Source organism: Ochlerotatus camptorhynchus, unplaced genomic scaffold, assembly GCF_037179485.1.
Source record: "Ochlerotatus camptorhynchus isolate MF236.1 unplaced genomic scaffold, CSIRO-AGI_Acam_v1.1 ptg000103l, whole genome shotgun sequence".
Classification (NCBI taxonomy): Eukaryota; Metazoa; Arthropoda; class Insecta; order Diptera; family Culicidae; genus Ochlerotatus; species Ochlerotatus camptorhynchus.
Genome location: NW_027040593.1, coordinates 1,537,790 through 1,552,302, shown reverse-complemented (window position 1 = coordinate 1,552,302; position 14,513 = coordinate 1,537,790). Strand labels below are relative to the sequence as shown.

The following is a 14,513-nucleotide window of genomic DNA, read 5'->3' as shown; positions in this document are numbered from 1 at the left end:
ATAAATTCAGCAATCAACTAAATTTTCAATAGCAACCAAAAATATCCATTAGTAACGTCCCAATAACGCGTTCATCTAGATAAAATTGATAAATAGCAGACTTTTAGCGATGGGCCCAAATTAGGGACATGTAGGCCGACATTACCTACATTTCCCCTATCCATCATATTTCCAAGATTATTTAAAAAACGACATTTCAAACGCCAAAATGACACTTAGAGTCCCAAAAAACAAAAATGAAAATTTTTCTGAAAAAAAAACGAAAAAAGCGCTCCAACCGAATAGGCCAAAGTGAATTCAATGGCATTTCAATGCATTAGGCCTAAATTAGAATCCGTAGGCCGAGCTTGAGGTCAAGAAGCAGTGTTAGATTATTAACAATACCTCAACAATTTGTTTCTCTTTAGCAAATTTTACGTTACGTACGGAAAGGTAAATAGATTTAGAAGTCATTTGCAGTGAAAACATTCCAATTTGTGAAAAAATCCACTCGAAAAAATATAGGCAAAGGGCGGGTTGTGTTTACTAGGACCAAAATAAGATCTAAGCCCTATGTGTTAAGAAAATTGTCTTGGTAAAGATAGTCCACGATTTTCCAGCAACTGTGAAACTAATTAGATTTTTTGCATGTGACCTAATCTGCTTTACCGACAGTTTACGACTAACATTTTTTTTTTTCAAAAAAGATCCTCTTTATCGATATTAATTATTTTTCGTTTTCTCACTGTTTCGAATGATTACATGTTATGGCTCCATGATGTTCGCTTTACGGAGCCGTATGTTATTTTTGTATTTTGTTCTCTAAAAAATAAGAAAAAATAATCCTGTTATGTTCTCGAAAAGTTCGAGAATTTCATTAAGAATCAAATGCAAAAGATACTGGTAATAAATTATGTAGCATATTGAATATTTCATGACCCAGAAAAAAGTTATTTATATTTCCCATGTAATCTACTTTACCACCATTTTGTCGTTTTCGGCGGAATTTGTCCCTAAGTTGCGACTTCCAAAACACCATTCCGCATAAATCAACTCTCTCGCCCTCACTTTCGGTCGGACAAATTGGGCAACCCATCCATTCCGCGGAATCCCATTTCCTCGATTGGCAAACCTTCCGTGAATAGACTTGAGTGAAAAGAACAACTTTCACTTTCCCGGTGGCATCGAAAGAAAAATAACAACAGAAATTCGTCATCGCGTCGTCATTCAAATGAGTTCCTCCTCTGGGAAAAGAGCCGAAATACCGGCGACGGTGTCAAAACTTTTCAATTTCTTTAGACTCATCGCTCCATGATGATCCTACACACACACACACTCAAACCCCGCGACGCGGCGGCGGGAATCAAAATTTGACACTTGACTGACAGGCCCGGTGTGGCAGCAGCTGGTTGACGCTATCACTTCTTTTCTCAATGCGGCGAAACAATACCGGAGGGGGGGGGGGGGGGGCACACGCAGTCAGTCACAAGTTTTGTTCTTTTGTTTTGCGGTCTCCAAGCGGCGATCCTTGACGGTTCGGCGGTTTTTCTTTCCAATCTGTCACCTTTGACGTTCACCACGCTCGACAAACTGTGTGCTGTAAAAGTTGGTAAATATTTCTCCGGAATTTTGTTTCCGAACCAATTCCCTCGCATTCACGCACACACACACACACACACACACACACACATTCGTACAAACGCAAACACTCCGCTTTGGTCCCTACACAAAAAACAGTGAAAATTGGATTGTTTTGAAAAGTTTTCGGAAACGGAAAATCTTACACATAGCTAAAAGGAGGATTTTTTGAATCATCAAGTTAAACAGAACGCAAACGAAAGTGTTTTGGAAAACTATCGGAAAACAATAACCGGGAAACTAATAAGAAAACAAATGCATGTTATTGTTTTTTTTTCTGTGAAAAAAAATCAATGATTAAGCGATGAAAACACACACTCACACACAGACAAAAAAGAAAAAAAAACAAAACGAAAGTAAAACATACTGGGTAAACACAACAACAACAAAAAAGTAAACAATAGCGTGAACTTGTGTTCTGGTGGTTTGAATCGTCAAAAAGGTGGTGAAATATCGAAGTGAGAAAAAAATATTCAACAAACAAAAAACAAAAAAAAAAGGTGGTAGTGTACACAAAAGTGAAACCAACAAAACAAAGTGTAAAACAAATGAAAACTTGTATAGGAAACTGATAATCGTAATAAAACAATATGTGTGTGCGGACATACCAAAGAGGGTAAATAGAGCATCAGGCGTGACCATCTACAGAAGAGAAGAAAAATAGAGAAAAATCAGTTAGCAGATGAGAAATTTTTGGTTTCGATCTGTTTTTGGTTTTTGGGGGAGGCGGGGGTCTTTTTTTTTAGTAGTAGTGGTAGTAGTAGTAGTTTCGTTGATTTTATTTCATTTTGATTCCTTAGTTCAAAATTTTGGTTTCGCGGTGGAAATAGAGACTTGACTGCTTTTTTTTCACAGGATAGACAACACAAAAATCATGTTGAGAACACAAATAGAGAGCAAGAGAGAAAGAGAGACAGATGATGACTATATGAAAACGATTTTAGTAGCGTGGAAAAAAAATGGGGTTAGAACATAAAATAGCAAGCAATAGATGACGATGATGATGATGGATCAGCGGAGCTGTAAAAAATCTCTTCAAAACTGCTACAGGTCGTACCCGGCCGCCGGATGAAGTGGTATAATCTATGAAGGGGCGGAAAAGGTGCTTTCGGATGGTTATTTGGGTTCAGGAAACTCGACTTTGAAGGTGAAATCGACGAGGGGACAATAGCGGTGTTATTACGTTTTATACCAGTTTTTTTTTGCAACTGGTATAACGTGGTATATCGGTCTTGGGATCTCTATCGGATGTGTTTTGAATGCGTTATGGGGCGGAAAATATTTCGATGTTGATTTGTAGAGGGCTGGGATGTTGTTGACTGTTTTATACCACTTTGAAAATATTCTGTTCCATATAAAGAAAGTTATACGAAGATCATCCTTTTCAATTATGAAGCGTCTATGTTTCTTCGCCAGTTGGTGAACACCCCAAGTAAGCCCGATTATTCGTCTTTTTTGGAATATAAGGCTTATATACGGCAAATATAGGGCTTTAATGCTTTATATTAGCTGCATATGAGTCTGTAAAGATTTGACATCGCGTAATATTAAAGGCATTTTTAGTGGTGGTCTGTTTTTGATCCAAACTTATGACACATTTGGACCAGTCAAATTGAAATAGATAAAGCCGGTTGGTCTATTGTTGGGCGTTCTAAATATTTCAAACTTCAAAACAAACCTGTGTGCTGATAACCTGGAGGGTGAAATTCTAACTTCTCGGGGGAATCTACAGAACTTCTCGGGGAAGTCTAGACTTTTATCGAATTTACATTGTAAGGGAGTCCATAAGATCATAGGAATTTCGGATGCGTACTTTATCTCAGTGGAGTCCATAGGACTTTTCGAGGATGTTCATAAGACTTCTCGGGGAAGTCGATAGGACTTCTCGGGATAGGTCATAAGACTTATAATAAGACTTCTCGGGAATGTTCATAAGACTTTCGGATATGAACTTTATAGGACTTCTCGGAGATGCCGATAGGACTTCTCAGAAACGTTCATAAGACTTATTAAGGGAGGCCATAGGACTTTCGGGAAGTTCATAGGTCTTTCGGATATGTACTTCTCAGGGGAGTCCATAGGACTTCTCGAAGAAGTTCGTAAGATTTCTCGATGACTTTTCAGGAGGACTTCATACGACATTTTCGGGATGTCCATTGGCCTTCTCGGAGAAGTTAAAAAGACTTATCGAGAGATGCCATAGGACTTTTCGGGGGAGTTCAGTTCATACAACTTTCAGGTAAGTACTTCATAGGGGGATTTCAAACGGCTTCTCAACGAAGTCAACGGGACTGCTCAGAGGAGCCCATATAACTTCTTGGGAAAGTTCATAAGACTTCTCGGGGATGTCGATAAGACTTCCCGGAGAAGTTCATAGGATTTTCAGATATGTACTTTATAATACTTCTCAGGGGAATCTACAGGACTTGAAGAAGTTCATAAGACTACTCGATGATATCCATAGGCCCTCTCAGGGAAAGTTCATAAGACTTCTTGGGAATGCCGATAGGATTTCTCGCGAATGTTCATAAGACTTCTCGCGAATGTTCACAAGACTTCTCGGGGATGTCGATAGGACTTTTCAGGAGGACTTCATACGACTTTTTTTGGATGTCCATTGGAATTCTTGGAGAAAGTTCATAAGACTTATTTTTCGGAGGTGTTCAGTTCATACAACTTTCAGGTAAGTACTACATTAATTAATTGGTAATTCCGTCTGAGATACCAATTTTTGTATCACCGAGAGACCAGTTGTTGTCCCTCTGAGATGCCATTTTTTGACCCTCTGGGAGAACAGTTTTGGTCTATTTGAGAGATAAATTTTGGTCGATTTCAAAGACCAATTTTGATCTCTACGAGCGACAAATTTTAGTCTGCATCCCAAGTAACAATTTTGGTTTTATGAGGGTTCTGAAGACCATGATTTAGACTTGTAGAATGCTTTAAAACCTCGATAAAACTTGCAATGCTACTTGAGATGAGAGACTAATTTTAGTGTTCTCAAGAAACCAATTCTCTCTGAAGACTAACTTTGGTTCTACTCGGGCTCTATTGGAAACTAGTTTTGGTTCTACTCGGGTCCCCACTGAGATTTTTTTTTTAATCAACCGGAGAACAGTTTTAGTCTCTCTGAGCACAATTTTTGGATCTACGAGAGGCCAGATTTGGTTCCTTTGAGAGACCAATTTTGGTCCGCCTGAGAGACCATTTTCGGTTCCTCTGAGAGACCAATTTTGTTCTCAAAGAGAGACTTATTTTAGTGTTCTCAAGAAACCAATTCTCTCTCCATCAGATATCAATTGTGATCTCTATTGGAGATCAATTGTGGGCTCTATTGGAGACTATTTTTGGTTCTACTCAGGTCCCCACTGAGATTTTTTTTGAATCAACGGGGGAACTGTTTTGGTCTTTCTGAGCACAATTTTTGGATCCACGATTGACCACATTTGGTTCTTCTGAGAGACCAATTTTGGTCTCCCTGAGAGACCATTTCCGGTTCCACTGAGAGACCAAATTTTTTTTAATAAAGAGAGACTTATTTTAATGTTTTCAAGAAACCAATTCTCTCTCCATCAGATATCAATTGTGATCTCTATTGGAGATCAACTGTGGGCTCTATTGGAGACTATTTTTGGTTCCACTGAGAGACCAATTTTGTTCTCAAAGAGAGACTTATTTTACTGTTCTCAAGAAACCAATTCTCTCTCCACCAGAGACCAATTGTGGTCTCTATTGGAGATCAACTGTGGGCTCTATTGGATATTAGAAATATTTTTGAATCAACGGGGGAACAGTTTTAGTCTCTCTGAGTACAATTTTTGGATCCACGAGAGGCCAGATTTGGTTCCTCTGAGAGACCAATTTTGGCTCCCTGAGAGACCATTTTCGGTTCCACTGAGAGACCAATTTTGGTCTGCATGAGCAACACATTTTGGTTCCTCTGAGAGACCGATTTTGGTCTTTACGAGAGACTAATTTTAGTGTGCTCCAGAGACCAATTCTGTCTCAATCAGACTCTAGTTTTGCTTCCATAATTTTAGTGCTATTCAGATATTAATTCCGTCTCGATTAGAGGCCAATTGTGGACTCTATTGAAGAACAATTTCGGTCCTTCTTGGTCCCTCTGAGAGAAAAGTTTTGGTGAGACCAAATCTGTACTCAAAGAGATACTTACTTTAGTTTTCTCGAGAAACTAATTCTCTATTCATCAGATACAACTTGTGGTCTCTATTGGAGATCAATTGTGGTCTCTATTTTTTGTATGCCCGAGAGGCCAGTTTCGGTCCCTCGTAGAGACCAATTTTGGTCCCCTGAAAGACTATTTTTGGTTCCTCCGAGAGACCATTTTTCGTTCCTCTGAGAGACCAATATTGGTCTGTATGAGCAACATATTTTGGTTCCTCTTGGTCTTTACGAGAGACTAATTTTAGTGTGCTCCAGAGACCAATTCTGTCTCAATCAGACTCTAGTTTTGGTTCCCTAATTTTAGTGCTATTCAGAGATCAATTCCGTCTCGATCAGAGGCCAATTGTGGACCCTATTGGAGAACAATTTGATTCCTACTTGGGTCCTACTTGGTGTCCCTCTGAGAGAAAAGTTTTCGTCTATTTGAGAGATCAATTTTAGTCCATTTAAAAGACCAATTTTGATCCCTACGAGCGATATATTTTAGTCTCCATGAGAGAGACTAATGTTGTACTCAAAGAGAGACTTCCTTTGGTTTCTTGAGAAACTAATTCTCTATCCATCAGAGACCCCTTGTGGTCTCTATTGGAGATCAACTGTGGGCTCTATTTTTTGTATGCACGAGAGGCCAGTTTCGGTCCCTCGGAGAAACCAATTTTGGTCCCCTGAGAGACCATTTTCGGTTCCATCAAGGAAACCATTTTTTGTTCCTCCGAGAGACCATTTTTGGTTCCTCTGACAGACCAATCTTAGTCAGTATGAGCGACACATTTTAGCCTCTCTGAGAGATCAATTTTTATCTCTACGAGAGACCAATTTTAGTGTTCTCGAGAGACCAATTCTGTATCAATCAGAGACTAGTTTGGTCCCCTAATTTCTGTGCTATCGATAGGTCAGTTATGTCTCGATCAGAGACCAATTGTGGTCTCTAGTGGAGAACAATATCTGTCCTACTCGGGTCCTACTTGTTCCCTCTGAGAGAACATTTTTGGTTTATTGGAGAGATCAATTTTGGTCCATTAAGACCAATTTTAATCTCTACGAGCGACATATTTCGAGAAACTTATTTCCTATCCACCAGAGACCAATTGTAGTCTCTATTGGATATCAACTGTGAGCTCTATTAAGGACCAATTTTGACTCGGGTCCCCACTGAGACAAATTATTGAATCAACGTGGGAACAGTTTTGGCCTCTGAGTCCAATTTGTGTATCCATTTTTGGTTCCTCTGAGAGACCAATTTTGGTCTCTATGAGAGACTAATTTTACTGTCCTCCATAGACCAATACTGTCTAAATTAGAGACCAATTATGTCTCAATCAGAGACCAATTCTGTCTCAATCAGAGACCAATGATGTATCAATCAGAGACCAACTCTGTCTCAATCAGAGACCAACTCTGTCTCAATCAGAAACCAATTCTGTCTCAATCAGAGACCAATTCTGTCTCAATCAGAGACCAATTCTGTCTCAATCAGAGACCAGCTTTGGTCATCCTGAGGGAGCAGTTTTGGTCTGTATGAGCGAAATATTTTGGACCCTCGACTCTTGGAGACCAATTTTGGTTTCTACGAGCGACTAATTGTAGTGTTCCCGAAAGACTAATTATGTCTAAATCAGAGACGAATTCTGTCTCAATCAGAGACCAATTCTTTATCAATCGTAGGCATTTTTTGAACCCTCTGAGAGACCATTTTTGCTTCCTCTGAGAGACCAATTTTGGTCAGTATGAGCCACATATTTTGGTTCCTCTGAGAAACCAATTTTTGTCTCTACGAGAGAATAATTTTAGTGTTCTCGAGAGACCAATTCTGTATCAATCAGAGACTAGTTTGGTCCCCTAATTTTAGTACTATCGAGAGGTCAGTTCTGTCTCGATCAGAGACCAATTGTGGTCTCTATTGGAGATTAATTGTGGGCTCTGTTTTTTGTATGTACGAGAGGCCAGTTTCGGTCTCTTGGAGAAACCAATTTTGATCCCCTGAGAGACAATTTTTGGTTCCTCCGAGAGATTATTTTTGGTTCCTCTGACAGACCAATCTTAGTCAGTATGAACGACACATTTTAGTCTCGCTGAGAGTACCGCCGAGAGACCGATTCTGTATCAATCAGAAACTAGTTTGGTCCCCTAATTTCTGTGCTATCGATAGGTCAGTTATGTCTCGATCAGAGACCAATTGTGGTCTCTAGTGGAGAACAATATCTGTCCTACTCGGGTCCTACTTGGTTCCTCGGAGAGAACATTTTTGGTTTATTGGAGAGATCAATTTTGGTCCATTAAGACCTATTTTAATCTCTACGAGCGACATATTTCGAGAAACTTATTTCCTATCCACCAGAGACCAATTGTAGTCTCTATTGGATATCAACTGTGAGCTCTATTAAGGACCAATTTTGTTCCTACTCGGGTCCCCACTGAGACAAATTATTGAATCAACGTGGGAACAGTTTTGGCCTCTGAGTCCAATTTGTGTATCCATTTTTGGTTCCTGAGAGACTAATTTTACTGTTCTCCATAGACCAATTCTGTCTAAATTAGAGACCAATTCTGTCTAAATTAGAGACCAATTCTGTCTCAATCAGAGACCAATTCTGTCTCAATCAGAGACCAAGTCTGTCTCAATCAGAAACCAATTCTGTCTCAATCAGAGACCAATTCTGTCTCAATCAGAGACCAATTCTGTCTCAATCAGAGACCAGCTTTGGTCATCCTGAGGGAGCAGTTTTGGTCTGTATGAGCGAAATATTTTGGACCCTCGACCCTTGGAGACCAATTTTGTTTTCCACGAGCGACTAATTGTAGTGTTCACGAAAGACTAATTATGTCTAAATCAGAGACGAATTCTGTCTCAATCAGAGACCAATCCTTTATCAATCGGAGGCATATTTTGGTCCCCCTGAGAGACCATTTTTGCTTCCTCTGAGAGTAAAATTTGGGTCAGTTTGAGTCACATATTTTGATTCCTCTGAGAAACCAATTTTTGTCTCTACGAGAGACTAATTTTAGTGTTCTCGAAAGACCAATTCTGTATCAATCAGAGACTAGTTTGGTCCCCTAATTTCAGTGCTATCGAGAGGTCAGTTCTGTCTCGATCAGAGGCCAATTGTGGACTCTATTGGAGAACAATGTCGGTCCTACTCGGGTCCTACTTGGTTCCTCGGAGAGAACATTTTTGGTTTATTGGAGAGATCAATGTTGGTCCATTAAGACCAATTTTAATCTCTACGAGCGACATATTCCGAGAATTTGATTTCCTATCCACCAAAGAGCAATTGTAGTCTCTATTGGATATCTACTGTGGGCTCTTTTGAGGACCAATTTTGTTCCTACTCGAGTCCCCACTGCGACCAATTATTGAATCAACAAGGGAACAGTTTTGGCCTCTGAGTCCAATTTGTTTATCCATTTTTGGTTCCTATGAGAGAGCAATTTTGGTCTCTATGAGAGACTAATTTTACTGTTCTCCATAGACCAATTCTGTCTCAATCAGAGACCAATTCTGTCACAATCAGAGACCAATTCTGTCTCAATCAGAGACCAATTCTGTCTCAATCAGAGACCAATTCTGTCTCAATCAGAGACCAATTCTGTCTCAATCAGAGACCAATTCTGTCTCAATCAGAGACCAATTCTGTCTCAATTAGAGATCAGTTTTGGTCCTCCTGAGGCAGCAGTTTTGGTCTGTATGAGCGACATATTTTAGTCCCTCGAAGAAACCAATTTTGGTTTCCACGAGAGACTAATTTAAGTGTTCTCGAAAGACTAATTCTGACTAAATCAGAGACGAATTCTGTCTCAATCAGAAACCAATTCTTTCTAAATCGGAGGCTAATTTTGGTCTTCCTGAGAGACCATTTTTGGTCCTCTGACAGACCAATTTTGGTCCTCTGACAGACCAATTTTGGTCTGTATGAGCAACATATTTTGGTTCCTCTGAGAGATCAATTTTGGTCTCAACGAGCGACTAATTTTAGTGTTCTCGTGAGACCAATTCTGTCTCAATCAGAGACCAATTTTGGTGCCCTGAGAGACCAGTTTTGGTTCCCTTGAGAAACTTTATTTGGTCTCCACTAGAGACCAGTTTTAGTCTCTACGAGCGACATATTTTTGTCTCTACTAAACTTACTTAATTGCTGCAGAAGATCAATTGGTTGGGTCTTTATCATTGTCATTGTCTTCATACTCATTAAGAATTAAGGAAAATGTTTTGCCATCTTCACCTGCAATATTGTATAGAGAAAAAATAGTATTAAGCAGAAAACCTATCTCACATCTGTCTCCGATGCATTTTCTCAATCGGACAACCTCGCACGTACCGGAACTCACACCCAAAGGACAATCCCTGCTTTGAAAAGACAAATGATCGCGTTTTAATTAAGTCCCTTTGCGCGGTTTCCGCCTCTACCTCGCTTTCTCTATCACTTCCCTTTCCCACGCTCAATCCGTAGCATCTGAGACCGAATCGCACCAACGCAACAAAACTGAACAAGAATGATGAAGTGGTTTCCTGCGGTGGTCCTGGTTCTGATCCTGGAGAATGGTCAACCCCACCCCAGCGCACGATATAAATGGGATTATATCAGACGACCGGGATAGACAGATTCCGCGTGGGAGAAATTAGTGTCGGTAATCATAACAATAGCCACACAGAGGGAGACGGAAAGTGAAAGAAAATGGCAAAGAAAAAAAAAACAGGACGAACGGAGTGTGGCGCTGAACCTAATAGATTCCGTATCACTAACTCAAAGGCGGAGAAAAAATTTACTGATAAAAATTTAATGAATTTTTAAGTGAGAGAAAATAAACCCCCTCTTTCCCGGTTTTCTTCTCTGGGAGCGCAGAAAAAGGGGTTACGAAAATAATAAAAATAAATGATAATGAGATGAAGCGAATGAGTTTCGCTTTTCGGTTGATGCCGTTGCTGCTGCTGCCGGAAAAAAACGATGACGACGACGACGACGACAACGAAGAAGTGGGAAAGGGTGTCAGCTTCTATGAATGATGGTGATGGAGCAAAGAAATTTTCCAGCTGGTGAAATTTCGAGAAACAAAATATAAGGAAAGGGGTTCTAGCAACAAACGAGATAGGATTTGGACAATTTGAGCAATTGCGAGAGCGTGACTCTAAGCAGATTTTCCCGTTTCGGAGGTTATTATCTTTGATGTCGCTTTTTTTTTGCGTTGGAATTCGTCGAGGTTGGGGTCTGTTTTAATTTTAACGAATTGCAGCCCCAAAAGGAGCTTGCTGGGGTGTTTGATTAGCGCTAGCGGATCTGTACAGTCGAATTTTAAGGAAATGTACGTCAGAACGTCAGTTATCGTTCGAAAGAACACATTTTAAGCGATTATACCAGTTTTTAGCGAACTGGTATAAAGTGGTATAATGCCTTCAAAACGATTCCAGTGATACCGAAAAAGTCCCCCCACCGAGCAGCTCCACTTCAAAAGCAAATTTACCTCAAAACGAGTGATTATCTCGCGAAAACAACTACGAAAAGCAACCAAAAGGAACCCTCCTGGCCAAATTTGGAGCCAGTCCGCGGCAACCGCCGAGTGCGTTGTAATAACATCGTTCATTGTGTTATTGCAATTTAATTTGGATAATGAAAATTATCATTTCAGAGAACGGAGAACGTGCTCGGAGCTAGCCGGGCGAGCGCCTGAATCGCTTTGGTCCCGGGCGAAAATAGAAGAAAAGAAAAAAAAACCGTTCACGTAAAGCGATAATAATAAACAAAACCTGGCGCCCACAGATGGACGACGAGGGTGGACGCCGGGAATAACAGCGCGATCAAGATATTTTCCCGCCTTTGATGTCATTTAAATTACTTTTCCTCGGAGCTCTCTCCGCAGTCTCTGCGATTCCCATCGAGCTCGGGCATTCAAGTGTTATCTCAAGCAGGCCAAGGAGTCTTTTATCTGTGTCATCACCCCCCCCCCCCCCAACCACCACTACTGGTTGGCTTTTCCGAGCACGAAAAGCAGAAGAAATTAGGCGGAAATTTCCATCGCTTTGAAACAGTTCGCGCGCTTGGGAAGTAATCCTTAAAATCTCCGGAAGCTTTGGAACCCAAGTGCGTCACGTCGTCTTCGACGACGTCGTCGTCGCCGTCAACCAGAAATCAATCCAATCAATTTCACGCCACTTTACTACGAACAACCATCGGCAACGAACGACGACGGAGACGATGCGACGCGCTTCTGGTGTTTCTGGTAGTCACCTTGTTGTGAAAATTCAAGGATAAAGGATTCATCCCTCGGTTGGCGTCCCTCCCATTTCCGAAGAACAACCCTTGCAACAAACAACGCCCGAAACCGAATTTAAATCACTTTACAAACAAGTTTATCCCCGGTCGGGAAAATCGAACGCGTCTGGCGGAGCGGGAGGAGCGAGAAGACGACACATGCCACCAGCCCAGAGAACCAGTGCCAAAAGAAGTGGGAGCTCGATAACGAAGAGCAAATAACGAGTTGTTGCAATTTTCCCGGTTTTCTCCTTATAACTATCGACTGACTGACTGACTGACTCTGGAAGACGCTCTCGCTGGATGGCAGCTGCCTCCGGGCACGAATCAATCCACCCCTGGTGCTATGCAACCCTTCTTATGGGTTCGAAATTCCGTCACCTTGGTTGGTGGGTGGGAGGTGTTTCAAGCCACGAAATGGCGACCACTCCGAACCGCATAGAAACGACGTAATGCTTATCCGACTTAATTCATACTTTTGAACAAAATTTGCGACTTTCAATCGGTTTGCAAAAATGGTAAAACGGAAAAACTTTGCCTGCTTCACAGCACAACCTCGCGCCGAGCGGGTGGGAAGTCAAGTTGATTGCAGTTTGTTGTCTCGCCCAACCCCAGAGGAAGCAAACAGAAGGAAAGAAAAACTGGTGGGATAAATCACTCGACAAGTGTGTGAATTTTAAGCACACAAAACTTGGCACAAGGAGCTTCTCTCGTCGGGGTCGGTTTCCGGTTTATCGAAAACGATTCGGGCGGAAAAGTTTGCTCCGGAGCAACAGATGGAAGGCTTCTGCGGTGGTCGAAGCTGGTTGAAGAAAAAAAAAAAAACCCCAACCAAACGAGGGGTTTGACGAAGGTTTTGCAATTGAATCGAAGTGGTATAGTTGGAATCACCGTTTTATACCAGTTTTTGACCATTTAAAAATTTGTATAAAACACATTAAAAGGATGCCTTACTGTAGGAAGCAAACGGCAAAAACGTATTTAAGTCTTATGAGCTGGAAGATTTTTCTACCCGTAAAAGGGTGACGGGGTACCCCCGGGTACCCAAGCTTATTGCGAAGCTCAGAAAGTAAGATAGAACCAAACAATGTTCTGTGCCAAAACCATGTCAAATGGCAAAAGTGACAGAGGTAACTCGATGACCCCGAAACAGGTTCCGGAACCCCAAAGGGAGAGGTCAATCTTTGATTTTAACATAAACTAGTCATGCAGCATATCCAAATTTTCATAATTTCATGGACATGTCATAAGAGCCCATGCCATCTGACAAGAGTAACAAAAACCATCCGATGGCCCTGGAACAGATTCTGGAAGCCCCGGGTCTCTTATTGTAAAAGAAAACAGTTGTGCGACATATCAAAACTTTCATAATTTCATAGACAATTCATTAAAGTTCCTCAAGTTTCAAATAAGTCAAATTCGTTTTCTACGAAAAATTTCAAAAGTTTCTATATATAGGGGAAATGGATGTTATGTTAAAATTTCAGAATTTGTTATGAGCCTTAATAAAATATTTAAAAATATTTAAGGCCGCCTATATAGCTATTGTGCTTATATAGGATCCTTTTGGTTGTAAGAAGGCTAAATCATATCACACTTCACAATTTACAAAACACAATCCTCAAGAGGTTTATAGAACTGCTTATTTTAGAAATTACTTGCTTCTTCGGAACAAACCACAAGTAGTGAATATTTTAATTTGGTAGAACCTCTTAACCTCTCATCGTCGACCACTGTTCACCATAGCCGGTCGAACTCCAGACGAAACTAGAACCGCACTACCGTTCATACTGGCGACAACGCTCAGATGAGACAACGAAACCTTACCCCCAAGCTCCTCCCCTGATCCTATCCTTCGACAATGTACCTCTCTAACCTCAAGTAAGCCGCGAGTATTCGACCCAACTCCTACTAGACATAGAATTAAGTGAATTTTGTTACAAACAAAAAAACAATGAACTATCGGCTCCGTAAAGCTAACGCGATTGAGCCTTCCAAATAAACGAACTAGTTAAAAAAAACCTCTTAACGAAATCCCGTTATGAAGAGCTTTGAGTGCGTAGAATTAAGTGAATTTTGTTACAAACAAAGAACAATGAACTATCGGCTCCGTAAAGCTAACGCGATTGAGCCTTCCAAATAAACGAACTATTTAAAAAAACTCTTAACGGAGGAATCCCGTTATGAAGAGCTTTGAGTGTGTAGAATTAAGTGAATTTTGTTACAAACAAAGAACAATGAACTATCGGCTCCGTAAAGCTAACGCGATTGAGCCTTCCAAATAAACGAACTATTTAAAAAAAAAACTCTTAACGGAATACCGTTATGAAGAGCTTTGAGTGTGTAGAATTAAGTGAATTTTGTTACAAACAAAGAACAATGAACTATCGGCTCCGTAAAGCTAACGCGATTGAGCCTTCCAAATAAACGAACTAGTTAAAAAAAACCTATTAACGAAATCCCGTT

At 40.6% G+C, this 14,513-nt stretch overlaps 1 protein-coding gene across 9 annotated transcripts in view; it reads right to left on the bottom strand.

Moving 5' to 3' along the window:
• Positions 1 to 14,513, bottom strand: part of heph (polypyrimidine tract-binding protein 1 heph) — a 727,070-nt gene that overhangs the window by 89,783 nt on the left and 622,774 nt on the right. For all 9 annotated transcript variants that reach the window (XM_065219372.1, XM_065219375.1, XM_065219376.1 and 6 more), the window contains one exon: positions 2,226 to 2,259. In XM_065219372.1, the coding sequence (XP_065075444.1) occupies positions 2,226 to 2,259 (34 nt within the window). The remainder of the gene's footprint in view (positions 1 to 2,225; positions 2,260 to 14,513) is intronic.